The sequence below is a fragment of the Peromyscus maniculatus genome, chromosome 15 (genome assembly GCF_049852395.1).
Source record: "Peromyscus maniculatus bairdii isolate BWxNUB_F1_BW_parent chromosome 15, HU_Pman_BW_mat_3.1, whole genome shotgun sequence".
In the NCBI taxonomy this organism is placed as follows: domain Eukaryota; kingdom Metazoa; phylum Chordata; class Mammalia; order Rodentia; family Cricetidae; genus Peromyscus; species Peromyscus maniculatus.
In genome coordinates, this window is record NC_134866.1 from 577,501 (window position 1) to 591,302 (window position 13,802).

The window sequence follows — 13,802 nt, forward strand, 5'->3', positions numbered from 1 at the left end:
GAACTCAGGTCCTCTGCAAGAGCAGTATGCACCCAATCACTAGGCCATCTCTCTAGCTTTACAATGTACTTTTATGCTACATTCTAGGTTGTGTTATGGGCTGAATTTTGCCTATGTCATCCCACCCCACCCCACCCAAGTTCATCACTTGCCATTCTAACCTCAGCACCACAGAATGTAACTGTATTTGGAGATGGAGTCTTCTGAGAAGTAATTAAGGTAAAAAGGGGCCACCAGGGTAGTTGCTGATCCATCCTGACTAGTGTCATAGAAGAGGAGACCAGGACAGAGGGAAGGCTGCGTGAAGACAGTGTCTGTATTGAACCAAGAGTGCCAAATCTTGGGCCTCAGACCTCCAGCTTTCAGCACAGTGAGGCCTTCTTTAGGCCTTGATGTTAGAACTTTATTATTATGGCTCCAGCTGTCTAACAGTCTCTAGGAAACATATCTCAAAACAATTGTGAAAAAAACTTCTTGTTAAGTATACACAGTTTGCTAACATATACTTATGCTATAGCCTGGATCACTGCCTTCTTCAAACTGCGCTGAACTGCAAGACAGGCCTAAGGCAGAGGAATGGAGAGTGGCAAATAGTCCTGGAGTTTCTGCTGACACTACCTTGTTATCAGCCAGAGCTATATTTCCCAGAGTGCACAGCAATGCCAAGCTGCTCACTAGGGAACAGATCTCACACATATGTGTGACCTGGCTTACCTCAGTGCACACTGCACACCAGTCTCATCTCCATATGCTGAATACAGAAGTTCCATCTCATCTGATTTCAGGTCCCCAAACACAGAGTTGTTCTGCATTGAAAGTGCAGTGCTGGCACTGGAGAGGAATGTAACTAAGGAGACGGAAGCAGAGGGAAGGTCAGAGTCATGCTCAATTCACAGCCAGCATGGCCACAGCCATTTTTCCTTCCAGATGATCTCAACCTGAGCCCATGCCTGGTTCTAACTTTTTTCTTCCTGCTTGAGCACAAACTCAGTAGCAGAAACTGCCCATGGATAATTGCAGTGTCTACTCAGCACCCTATTTCACACCTGTGGACCAAGGGATACAAAGCAAAGACTGACCCTTGGGTAAAGATGAGCTTGGACAAGAGGAAGTGGTTCTTGGGACCAGTCAGTTCATGAACCCTCCCTGAGAGAACCAGGAGCTGAACCAATACAGAATACACTCTTACCCAGGGTTATAATAGTAAACGAGGCTATGTCTACATGGCTGTGTTTCGCTACTGACAGCCACTATGGGTAGAAGTTATGCCATGTCCTGCATTCTGCTATAGCATTCCTTCTCTCCTATAGGACAATAGCCACACACCCTCTTCTTCCCTGTAATAAAAATGCCTCCTGGGGACAAAACTGCTGAGCTAAGAACCAAACACAAGCAACATCTCAAAAGCAAAGTGTGAGCAATATCAAGGGAGGGGTTGCGATGGAGGCAGGTGTGGGTAGATCATACATCACAGAAGGTACAATTTAACAGAAGGTCCAAATGCAGGCTGGTCTCTCATATTCAGAGATGTAGAAAACACCATTCCAGAAATAAAATGCCCTATACTGAGGTAGTACCAAGCCTCCCTGTACCTAGAATGAATACCAAGAAAAGCAGATGGTGTGTATGACTGACAGGGATAAAGAAGTATGGTAAAAGCTTATGGTGCAGAGGTGACTGAGCCACAGTAAAAGCAAGGGCCACAGGACACAACAAAGGAGAACAAAAGCAAAGACACAGAAAAGGACAATCCCATCCCTGCCCCTATATCACCACTCAAGAAACAATCTGTCTGGAATAACTACAGAGACAGGAAATATAACAAAATGCCAAGTCTAAGGGGAACATGCTAAAATGTTCCACATGTTTTTAAAACACCTCTATACTTCAGTGAAGGCAGAAGAAATGTCATCAAAGCACACCTAGGCTCAGACCAGGAATCTACTGTGCCTTCAAGAGGAAGGAAGTGATAATACTTTTAGCTGAGACCCACAAAGCATTCAGCTTGAATGCTCTCCAGTCTTAAGCACATACCTGTGTACATATAGATACCTATACACCAAAGCAAGTGTGTACACATACTAAATCACATGAACAGGTCAAAGCAAGTCCTATAAGCACCCAAGCACACATGCTACCACGTACATACAAGCACACACATTCCAAAACACACTAGTAGATCGATTATAAATGTAGACCCCACAAACACAAATATACCTGCTCCTCCCTCATGCCATGCTGCTACCCACAACCACCTTGTCTAGCTCTCCTGGCTGCCAGGCAGCTCCATCACTCTGCAAATGGTTAAAATGTAAGTCTTGATTCAGGAGCCTGAATCAAGACTCCTATGGAGAGGGGAAGCCTGTGTGAGGAAGCTTAGGAGCTCAGTCTGAACTCACCCTTAGTGGAGAGCAGAATTCAAAGCAGGAATTCTCCACCCAGTATGACTTTAATCCACCTACTTTAATGAATCTAAACTTCATTTGTCTTGAAATCTGAATCTAGGCACAGTAACAAAACCATGAAGAGAATCATGGAGGAGGAACTGGCAATTTCTTCATCCCCACGCCTGCCCAGCCACCCTTCAGCTCCCGAGAGCTCCCACCAGTCACTGTACTCACCTTTACTTCTTCTTTCGTCTTTGAAACCCAGTGTCGTAAAACCTGGGAGCAACTTGCTAGACAGTGAACTCAGGTCCACAGGGTGTGTCTCCTCCTCTGCAGAAGACACAGGACAGAGGGAATGATCAAGCTAGCTTGGCCTCAGCAGTGATGAGCCTGTTCTCTATAGCACCTTGGACAGGGAGGGGTGGAGGCATAAAGACTCTACAATGTCCATTTAAAAATCATTTTGCAAAAGCAAAATATAATTCTTAAAACTAACACCATTTCAATTTGATTTTGTAACTGCCCTAAAGTCAACACCATGAAAAAATATAATGTCTGGAGCTAGACATATGGTTCCATTGGCAAAGTGTTTGCCTTGTAAGCATGAACTTCTGAGTTCAATTCCCCAAATCTATACTTTAAAAAAAAAATTTTTTTTTTTTAAAGACAATGGTACATGCTTATAATCCCAGTGCTGGGGAAGTAGAAATGGGTGCGGGCTTGTCCTTCTCATGTCTGTGGGCTATCATGCCAGCAATACTGACACCTTTGCAAACTGCTCACTCAGCACCTATTGTTAGCAACACTTTAATGGCCATCCTCTACATGCTCATCTGGTTATACATCTGCTTATTGGTTTTCACATTGCACATCATTTCTCCACTCCTGGCAGGAACCTCAGTTTCCACATTGACTTTCTAGCCTAAGTATGGGCTACTTCATCTAGTTTCTCCTGAAGACCACAGAAATTTGTTTCCACTAACAGTTAAAAATCAGAGTGGCTATCCCGTACACACTAGAGCAATGAAACAACCTGCTGATTGAGGGCTGGGAGGAAGAATGTCAAGAGGCCCAAAGGCAAAGCAGGAAAGTGTGAGCCAACATCCACTGTGTCTCACCGTCTCCAAGTGTGTCTGTGGACATGTTGCAGTCCCAGGGACTCATTCACATGCACAGCTGCTACCTTCTCAAGATGTTCTGATGAATGAAATGCCCCTCCAGGCTGGTATGCATTCATGTTTCCACTAAGACCTAACCTGATATGATCCAACCTTCCTTCCAGAATACCTCTGAGCTTCAAGTGTGTAGGTCAGCATTTAGCCCATGAGGAAGCAGCGCTGGCAGAACTCAAGAGACAAAACCTTCCTACATCATCAACGAAATTCAGCCCATAAGATTCTATCACTACCCTGAGAAACCCAATGGCGGTCCAATGACATCCTAGCCCCTTTCATGACACATACAGGCTTCACTGTACACACATATGCCACCAAGGATATATGTAGAAATGGGAAGCCAGGCAAGCAGTAGTGGTGACTTGTGAATGTGTTATATATGCTCAAAGTATGTATAGAGTTTAGAGGACAACATGCAAGCAACCAAGCCCTGCAAGAGCACCCACCATCAGCATCAGGCTCAGTTGCATTCACCACACTGTAGAGCAGACTTCCATCTCCAAGCTTCTTCAGGTACCCCATCTGCAAGGAAGTAGCATCCAAATGTCATTCCCCAGAGGAAACTGTGTGCCATCTACTAGAGACAAGTGACATATTAGTCACTTCTCCACCAATTTCTCCATGAGAAAGAACCAGAGACTCCCTCTCATGTGTCCAGGGATTGAAGATTGGCCTGCTTGTGACTGATTGCACCAGCTCATGATTAAATATACCTGATTATGACCAAGGTGCCTAAGAGTTTGCCTTCCAAAGAGTTTCTGAAATAAAAGCCTTGTCCCAGAAATAAATATTAAAAACCATCTATTAAGCCTGAACAAAATGAGAGGAATGCCAGCTAAGTAAAAGCATCATACCATACTATAGACCTCCATCTCTGGCTAGGTAGAAACATAACTCCACTAAAAATCTTCCACAAAAGGCCTTGACTATTCCCCACAGTCACCTGCAGTCTCATACAGGGACAGTATGTCAGGGTGTGGAAGGTGTACATGTGCAAATGAGATGTGCAGGGAACTGGCTAGATGCATGAAGAGTAAGCTCTTGTGATTGTAAAGGGGAAATTTCGGAGAGCAAGTAACAAGTAGGGCAGAGGCAGTAGAGGTGCAGATCCTGGAGAGAGGGCACCAACAATAAATATACCCAGGGTACTAGGGTCAGGCTTCTCAATGCAGTACTACAAAAGGGAAGAGACATGACATGGCCTGTGGTATTGGAGGGAAGAGGAAGTTTCACCAGACAACAAAGTACATGCAAACACAGTTACCAACATAGCAACTCTGAAGTTGCAATATATACATGGTATATACCCATACAGGTACATTTCCTGGCTCTACCTGACAGCATTTTACCTACCACATGGATATCGGTCCTGGCTAGTTTTATATCAACTTAATACAAGCTAGAGTTATCTAAAAGGATGGAACCTCAATTAAGAAAATACCTCTATAAAATCCAGCTGTAGCCAGGAGGTAGTGGCATATACCTTTAATCCCAGTACTCAGGAGGCAGAGACAGCCAGATCTCTGTGAGTTTAAGGCCAGTCTTGTCTATAGAGCTAGTTCCAGGACAGCTAAAGCTACACAGAGAAACCCTGTCTCCAACACCCCGCCCCTCACTGACCCCCCACCCCCTGCCAAAAAGATCCAGTTATATAAGGCATTTTCTTAATTGTGGGTGGTGCCATTCCTGGGCTGGAGGTTCTGGGTTCTACAAGAAAGCAGGCTGAGCAAGCCATAGGGAGCAAGCCAGTAAAAAGCATCCCTCTATTTCCTATAACTGGAGGGTCCAAAATTCAACATTCAGTATTTAAAGAGTAATGCACATTTTGAAGACTTGACATGAAAAAGAATGTAAAGTTCTGATTACTGTTAATACAGACCTTACATTGAGATAGATTTAGATTATGTCAGGTCTGGTGGAACACAACAGGCTCATCTTACCATGTGCCCTTATTCTTTTTCAGGGGATGTGTTATCATCTACAGATGTTCTGCACCAGATCACCTTGTACTAGGAAAGGTGCTCTGAGAGTGGCAGCACCTTGGTCTACAGAGAAGCAGGCAATAATTGGGTGGATCGCTCTGCCATTGCTGGGACACAGACAGCTGCATTAAGACATGGCAGCAATAATCTACGAATGGCTCACAAAAAGGATAGAGCCACAGATGAACAAAGGGGTGGAGATGCTGGTATTACCCCTGTGAATACTGACTATGAAGGAGGCTCTACCTGTAGGGAAGCTTGGCAATCAAGGCTTCCCCTAAGCAATAGTGTCAGTCACAAGTGGCCCCGACCCAGGATGGATGTAGTGGGGAAATACCATATTCCATGTTCAGAATAGCCCTGCCAACATGATCTCAGACCCCTCTGAGGAAATAAGACCAAGACAATCAAAGAGCTGATCTGACTCTGGCCTGAACTCCTGGCATCCAGGAGGTACTCTGGCCAGACCCTAGCACTCCCAATTTTGATGGTGGTACCTGACTGCAAAAACTTGAGGGTTTGAGGCCAAGTGGCATGGCCCTCAGGGGAGGGCCACAGATACTACCTTGCCACCTGGGAGAAACCGGTTAATCCTGTCCCGAGCCTCATCAGCTGCGTGCTCTACCAGGGCTAGCACGTGCTCCTCTGCAGTGCTGTCTGTCAGGCTGCAGGCATTCCCTTCAGGCTCAAACATGCAGCTGTAAGGCATGAAAACCAAGTGTCATCATAGGCACTGCCCGTTGCTTCCCAACAGTAGCTTCTATGAACACCCATTGCAGAAGCCAGCAGGGAAGCACTGGGCAGAGTTTAATCCTTCCACTTCTCATAACACTCCTATGTGTTCTGATCATGTTCCTATTCCTGGAGCAAAAAAATGCAAACCAAATGGAACCCCTTATACTTTCCACATCTCAGAAAAACACTTGTCTTCTTACAGAGGGAAAAAAAGGTGACAGAAATTACACAGATATTAAAGAAAATGTGACAAAGTCCCCTCTGTGTGGAGTGTCACATTTGCAGTAGTGCTGCAAGAAGCCCTGGGCTCCCCAAGGAGGAATAGTTCTGAATCAAAGTGAGAAGTGCTGGCACTGTGGAGCCAGCCTGCCCCTGCAGATAGTAGAAACAGGTAGGCAGGTTCTTCTCTGCCCTGGCACAAATGGCTAAGAGATGTTGCAACAAAAGGATGGCCCCATAACCGACAGAGATGCTCCCTGGAAATCCAGCCCAGGGATAATGGTGTCTCTTATCGGGGTCCCACAGCACTGGCACTGACAGTCAAGCATGATCTGTAGCATTTGGTGGACTTCAGTATAGAAACTCAGACTTTGAAATCCGGGAATTCTGAAAAAAACTCCACAACTATCCATTCTATCTAAAAGCCATAGAACCCACAGATGAGGGAAGAATCTTAGTGACAAGACCATCTACACCAAGGCCATTAACTAGAAACTCTGCAAATCTGATGCAACCTGAGAGGCCAGGAACACATGAAGGCAGCAGGTGTCCCTAGAGAGGACAATGGGCAGTGCACTAGAAAGAGCTGTCTGCTGAGAGGGAACCTGCCTTAGGAAAATGTGTCCTCTCAACTTCATAGAATCCTAGGTCACAGGTTAGTCACTAACCCAGAAAGAAGTATATTTCACAAACAAAACTGAGACCTCCCACCTATTACTTGTGTGGTATTCACCTTTCCATTCTGAGCTACTCAGTCCCCCAACAGCTCAAACCAGTCAGAGGAGCCACATGCTGGACAGTGAAACCATGCAGGGCTCCAACTTCCTATGATTGCCTAAATGCTCCCTGTGGTCTGCTACTGAAGCGGTAACATCAATATCTCACTATCCATGAGACAAAAGGGCACCATGAAAACCGTGTGGTGTGGGATATAGATAATGTCCTCTGAAGGTCCCTTAATTAGCTGTGGCCTGATGGACAAGAGAAAAGCTTCAGGGAGCTATGTCTGAAGCACCCTGACCTTCCTGATGCTCATCACCAGGCTACCCATCTCCCTACAGGACTAAAGAAGTCAGCTTATGGACACTGTTCCATGGTGAGTGCTGATAACCAGAGTGGGCTCACTGCAACTGTGCTCTCTGCACAGGTAAGTACATAGGTCATTAGCAGGTGCTATGTATGTAGGGCATATACTAAAGGGATGAATATTAGAAAATAGAATGTATATCATATGGTAATGACAAACCGGCAAAATGCACTGCAGGGCCAGCTCCATGGGTCTGTGAGTCCCAGTGCATGTGGCTAGAACACAGGAGAGTGGTCTCAGGCCCCTTGCATCTCACATTCATCAGTAGCATGAGCTGTGATGAGCATGCAATAAGTGACCATCTTACTCCACAGAACTGCCCTGCAAGATGCAGAGTCTGCAAACATACACAGGTGATAGGCTGGTATCAGCTATGTGACACAATCACCTCATTTGGGGGCAGGCAGAACAGGATGGCATTGCCCTCTCAAGTTCCAGCACCAGGAAGGCATCCAGTTCAAGGTCCCTAGGCTGCACCACGTGGCCTCGTGGAACCTAAGAATCCTTAGAGACCATGCTCCTCCATCCAGGATGAGATGCGCCACAGGTCCCCTCGCCCTTGTTTCGGCAAAGCATTGCTGTCCTGCTTGCAGGCAATAGCTCCACAAGCCTTACCTGATAACTTCTCTACTCGGCTTTTTGGATTTCTTGGTAGTTTCTACTTGCACTGGGACAACCTCAGGAACAGGTTCCTCAACTGCTGGGTCTTCACTGCCCAAGAGAGCTGCCTGCTGAGAGAAATCCATGTTCTGCATAAACGACATGCTGCGCTTCAAAGCTAACAGCCGCTCCTAGAATCAGAAAGGACAGAGCAGCAGGACTTTACCTCTCCCTTAGCCACGGAGCCGTGACGATGGGATGGCATGGGATGGCCACGGCCTCACCTGGCCTAATCGCCACCTTCCCAGACGCTGCAGCGGGAATGGTTGCGAGGGCTCAGCATTCAAGATATGGCCCAGAGATGGTGGTGAGGGAATGGTGGAGCCCAGCAAGTGTCCCTTGCCTATGTGAGGCTCATCCAGCCTGGCTTACAGTATAGCTCTAGGAAGCCACTTGGAAAGCCAAAGGATAAGCTTGTACTGTTGAAGGTCAGTGAGGCTGTCGCACAGAGCAAAACCACAAGGCTTGCTGTGATCCAGCCAGCCTGACCCTAGATCCAGAACTTTTCACCAGCCCTTGTAAAGGCACCTCTAAGCTGTATGAAGGTGCAGAAGTGGGCAGTGCCTGGAGGACAGGGCAGTCTAGAGCAGGGGTCAGCACCTGGGTGTGGCGGATGGATGAAGCGTGTCATTCATTGTGAGCCTGTTAGGCACAGAAAGTTAGAAGACTTCGGCTCAGCGCCATTGTTCTAGTGGGTTTCTTACTTTGCTCATCATCTTAAAGCCCGCATGCAGAATCTTCTTGGCTAACTTGTAGTACACGGTGTCTGGTCTATTGTAGGTCATCGCATTATCACACATTAATTTGAAATCTGCCTAAGAAGAAAAATACAAGGAATTTGCCATATAAGTAACAGCAAAGTTCTCCATTCTCATCAAATGATGCCAAAAGGGAAGGAATGAAATTCAGCAAAAAACAAACTTCAGAAGACAGAGATTCATAATGATCCATGAGTTTTTATTTGCATGAGGAATTTCCCAGTGAAAATCTGGTCAAAGTCTCCAATTTCCTTTTGTATATTAGTATGTAGATTTTATGAGAAAGACTGTATAAATATTCTAAGATCCCTTCTTTACTCCAGCCCTCCTTCCTATCTGGTAAGAACATGGACAAAAATAGGAATAAAAACTAACATGTCTGCTTCTTTAACCAGAAGTGAGAAATGGAGTGAGGGGCTCCACATCACTGACAGAGTGGCTCACAACTATATGTATCTACAGTTCCAGGGGATTATATGCTTTCTTCTGATCTCCAAAGGCACCAGGCATACACGTGGTGCACATACACACTTATACACATAAAATAAAACAATACATCTGCAAGAAATTATTTTTAAAAAATGACTTGAGGTACATACACAGTGTTCATTATGTGAGTGGTCATGGGCAAACCCACATGCATGTACATACACACACACAGTTTTGCGAACATTATTTCAGAAAGTAAAACTCATTTACCTTAAATTCTGTGACTGATTTATACTCGTTAGCTACAATCTTGTCTTTCATTGTGCCAAAGTCCATGGGATGTTTTATTATCATTGAATACCCAGGAGCAATTGCATCCGTGACAGGAAAAGCAAAAAATCCATGAGGATCTTTTCTGAAAGCAAAGATATCTTTGAAGTGAAAAAACTCTTAAGTCTAAATTTCTAAGTGACATAAGAATTTTTACAATCCAAAAATTCATATAGCTAACTAAATTTTAAATTTGCTTCTTAAAAGTTCAGTGGAAAAACAAATATGCCTTTTTAAGGTTGTAACAGATATTTTACAAAAACCAAAATGACACTGTTCCAGTTTATCCCTGACAGGCAATGCTCTGGACACCAACTTCAGATGAGACAGGTTGGAATGCAGCGTATGAGCTCCCTGGCCCTGGAGCTGTGGCCTACACAAGTACTCTCACACCCTGCCAGACTGGGAGTGCCTAGAGAAGGTAGAGTGTCACACATCTTGTGGTGGCAGTGGGTGGGATTCAGGGTTCAAAGTGTCTCAAGATGGGGAGAAAGTGGGGGAGTATACTGTAGAGGCAGGACGTGGGGTTTAGGGTATCTAGAGAAGGTGGGGTGTCTGTCTTATGGGTGACAGATGGCAGGTGGGACACGGGGTTACCTCTGTAGCTGACGGAGAAAGTGCTCCAGAAGCCTCTGAATGGGTGTGCTCTCATTCTCAGCTGAGTTTATAAAGAGAAAGCAAGGAAATAAAATCAAACAGCAAGACTTCATTTCTTTCATCAGAAATCTCCATATTCATCTGCTTGTGGAACTTCATAGCATCTGAAGCCTAAGTAAGAACTGAGAACTTGGGCACAGCTCCCTCAACATAGGCAGGTTGGCAAAGGGATACACAGCATGTCTCAAGACCATAAGGCTATTTCCAGTTCCCATAAAAATCCAGCCTGGTATTCTAGACAAGATATGGAAGAAGCAAAAGTGTGGGTAGAGTTCATTCTGGACTCCCTGGTCAGTACTTCACTTGAAACTTCTCACAGAGATCTGCCTGCCTCTACTTCCTGAGTGCTGGGATTAAAGGTCTGAGACACCACTACCTAGCTTACAGAACTTTTAATCTGGTTAAAGTTTACCAATTTTTAGTCTAGAAGTTTGACTTCATTTGCTTTACTATTCCAAATAGCACCATCAGGTTAGTGGCGCTTGCATGAGTCACACGAGACTGATTCTCACTATGAAGCAGAAGAGACACACAATGCACACAGACCTCATGAGCTAACAGTCAGCCTGACAGCATGTCCCTGACTGTCCAGGGTATGTCCACAGCAGCACTAATCTCTTCAGTCCTCTGAAGGTCACAGTGACTGCACTGTGTCATTCAGGTGCACTGAGGTCAGCAGTTGTGCCACTTTGAAGACAGTCCCTGACTATTGTTTCCTGAAAATTTACTATGTTAGGGAGCTGCTCAGGGGTGGAAGATATTAGCAAATAGCATCCTTTCCCACAAGGACTATAATAGATATCTCAAGTGGCCCTGATAAATCAGGGGTGGTCAAATTCAGTCAAAGGATGAAATTCTGAAGAGAAAAATCCCCACACAGACTGGGGAGGCATGAACATTTCTTTTGCAGCCATCACAATCTGATTCTAACATTAGCTTTCCTGATAACCCATGTTCTGACACTCAGCCTCCTCAGTTTTTCTCCATGTAGGAAGAGGCATTCTTGCCTAAAAACAGAGCCTGTAGAGTCCTATACAGGAAGTCTGGAAGCCAGGGAATCTAAGAGCCAAGACGGAGACTGTAGCATGAATCTTAAAGAGTCTTATTAATAAAAACAAACCTGAAGCTGGGTATTGGGGTGAACGCTGGAAGATCAGAGAAGCAGAACAAGCCACATCCTCCTCACCTTGCCAATTCCTCAGCTGATCCTGTTTCCTCAGACTGGATGCCTCTCAGCTGAACTATGCTGCTCAAAAGCCTAAAAGCTTAACCATCTATAGTTCCTGGTGTTCATGCCTTAAATACCTTTCTGCCTCCTGCCATTACTTCCTGGGATTAAAGGCGTGAGTCACCATGTTTGGCTGTTTCCAGTGTGGCCTTGAACTCATAGAGATCCAGGCAGATCTCTACTTCTGGAATGCTAGGATAAAGGTGTGTGCTGCCACTGCCTAAGCTCTATGTTTAATATTGTGGCTGTCCTGTTCTCTGACCCCAGATAAATTTATTCGAGTGCACAATATTTTGGGGAACACAATACCACTCCAAGAGACTCCATGAAATGTCATCCCTGGCACAGGCTGCCCAGGTCAGAAACTTCTCAAAGACCTCTAACTTCCTACATGTCATCTTGAGGTCACTTTAAGTAACTCCAGACCTACCATGAGAGCCTGTGTTGGGGTCTCTTCTTCCCAAGAAGAATTCCCATGTTTTCATATGTGTTTCTCACATGACTCATGAAAGGACCACTAACCTGATGGTGCTATTTGGAATAGCAAAGCAAATAAAGTCAAACTTCTAGACTAAAAATTAGTAAACTTTAACCAGATTAAAAATACTGTAAGCTAGGTAGTGGTGTCTGAGACCTTTAATCCCAACACTCAGGAATTAGAGGCAGGCAGATCTCTGAGTTTGAGGCCAGCCTGGTCTACAGAGCAAGTTCTAAGATCGCCAGGGCTACATAGAGAAACCCTATCTCAAAAAAATAAAAACAAACAATACTGTAGGTTTTGTGAGACACAACATTGTTAATCTCTATGGCATCTGTGCTTGTGTTATTAAATGCCCCAACGAGTGAATAACCATGCTATAGACAAGATAGAAAACATGTCCGGGGCAGGGTCTTGCCTGGCTGTGTACGGCAGGCTCTCACTGGCCGGTCTGGGGGTGGCTCCACCTCCACCTTCTTTCCAGGGTCGAAGGCATCAGCCTCCCCCTCCGAGTCGCAGTGCTCCTTCTCCCGCTTCCGTTTCTTCTCCTCCTATGAGTGTCAAAGAACAGAGGTACAGGACAGCTGGAGCTCTTTTTAGATTGGTACTATAGGCCCTGCACACCTCTGCCATTCCTGACACACTGCAGGCCTTTGCCAAAGATGCCCTGGAAGCCCAGGACCGCAGCATCGGCCCAGGTATCGCCAGGCACGATCAGCGTCCCCATCACAGGCCACTGCACCTTTACCTTCCGCTTCCTCCTCTCCTCCTCATCGAGGTGCTTTTCTTTCTCTGACTTCTTCTTCTTCTTCTTTTTCTTTTCTCTGTGTCTCTCCCGCTCATGGTCTGACCTATCATCATAGTAGCTGGAGTCGTGGCCAGATCCCGAGAGCTCTGTCACTTCACTTCCTCCCACCTTGAGCACCAGCTTCAGAGGCTTCTCCAGTGGCGTGTCTGTGTAATCTGCACACAGACCGTGAGTCAAACTTGCAAAATGCTGGGTGGGACTACCGCACCCCTGTGGGTGTCACAAGGGTGGGTGTCTGGTCTCAATGAACTCAACAGCAGGGAGTTGTCAAAACCGTGGGGAAAGACGGGCTCTCACACTGACAGGTCTGTGTTCAGTCCTCTTTCAAACCACATGATCGGCACTGGGGGTATTCAGGGCATCCTTCCCACCAGGAGGAGTACACCACCCCGACCTGAGACCCAAGACCCCAGTTCCGCTGCGGAGGCCCCTCTTTTTGTTGTGGGTCTTTCTGGTGCCAGAGAGGAGGTCCACAGAGGCTACAGGGCCCGAGAAACCGATGGCCTCTCACTGCGATCCAGGAAACGCAGCAGCGGAGGCCCGTCCCCAGGCCTAACCCCGCCCCTGCCTCCCCCCCCCCAGGACCCCGCCCGCCTCAGGCACCTCCTCCACAACCCCGCCCAGAGCAGACCACGCCCTTCCCTGGAACCCCGTCCCCCGCCAGTACCCGCAGCCTAGACCCCGCCCGCGGGCTCCGCACCTTCGTACGACGAGCGCCATTCCGCCTTGTGCTTCTTGTGCTTCTTGCCCATGATGGCTGCGGTCGCAGCGGATCCGGGGAGAAGCGGCTGCCCGTAGCCCGACCTGCGCCAGTCGGAAGTGGCCCCTTCGCCACGGCTGAGTACTTCCGGGTCAGGGGGCGGTGCTCA

At 46.5% G+C, this 13,802-nt stretch overlaps 1 protein-coding gene across 3 annotated transcripts in view; it reads right to left on the reverse strand.

Moving 5' to 3' along the window:
• Positions 1 to 13,767, reverse strand: part of Brd9 (bromodomain containing 9) — a 25,933-nt gene extending 12,166 nt beyond the window's left edge. The window contains exons 1-11 of one of the 3 annotated variants that reach the window (XM_006990017.4): positions 13,634 to 13,767; positions 12,874 to 13,088; positions 12,544 to 12,676; positions 10,360 to 10,420; positions 9,703 to 9,847; positions 8,950 to 9,060; positions 8,201 to 8,313; positions 6,110 to 6,242; positions 4,009 to 4,084; positions 2,622 to 2,717; positions 715 to 847 (exon numbers count right to left, since the gene is read on the reverse strand). In XM_006990017.4, the coding sequence (XP_006990079.1) occupies positions 715 to 847; positions 2,622 to 2,717; positions 4,009 to 4,084; positions 6,110 to 6,242; positions 8,201 to 8,313; positions 8,950 to 9,060; positions 9,703 to 9,847; positions 10,360 to 10,420; positions 12,544 to 12,676; positions 12,874 to 13,088; positions 13,634 to 13,685 (1,268 nt within the window). In that variant the 5' untranslated portion in view covers positions 13,686 to 13,767. Of the gene's footprint in view, positions 1 to 714; positions 848 to 2,621; positions 2,718 to 4,008; positions 4,085 to 6,109; positions 6,243 to 8,200; positions 8,377 to 8,949; positions 9,061 to 9,702; positions 9,848 to 10,359; positions 10,421 to 12,543; positions 12,677 to 12,873; positions 13,089 to 13,633 lie in introns of all 3 variants that reach the window. The other 2 variants (XM_006990016.4, XM_016008296.3) reach the window with 2 other exon arrangements.
• Positions 13,768 to 13,802: the final 35 nt, after the last annotated feature.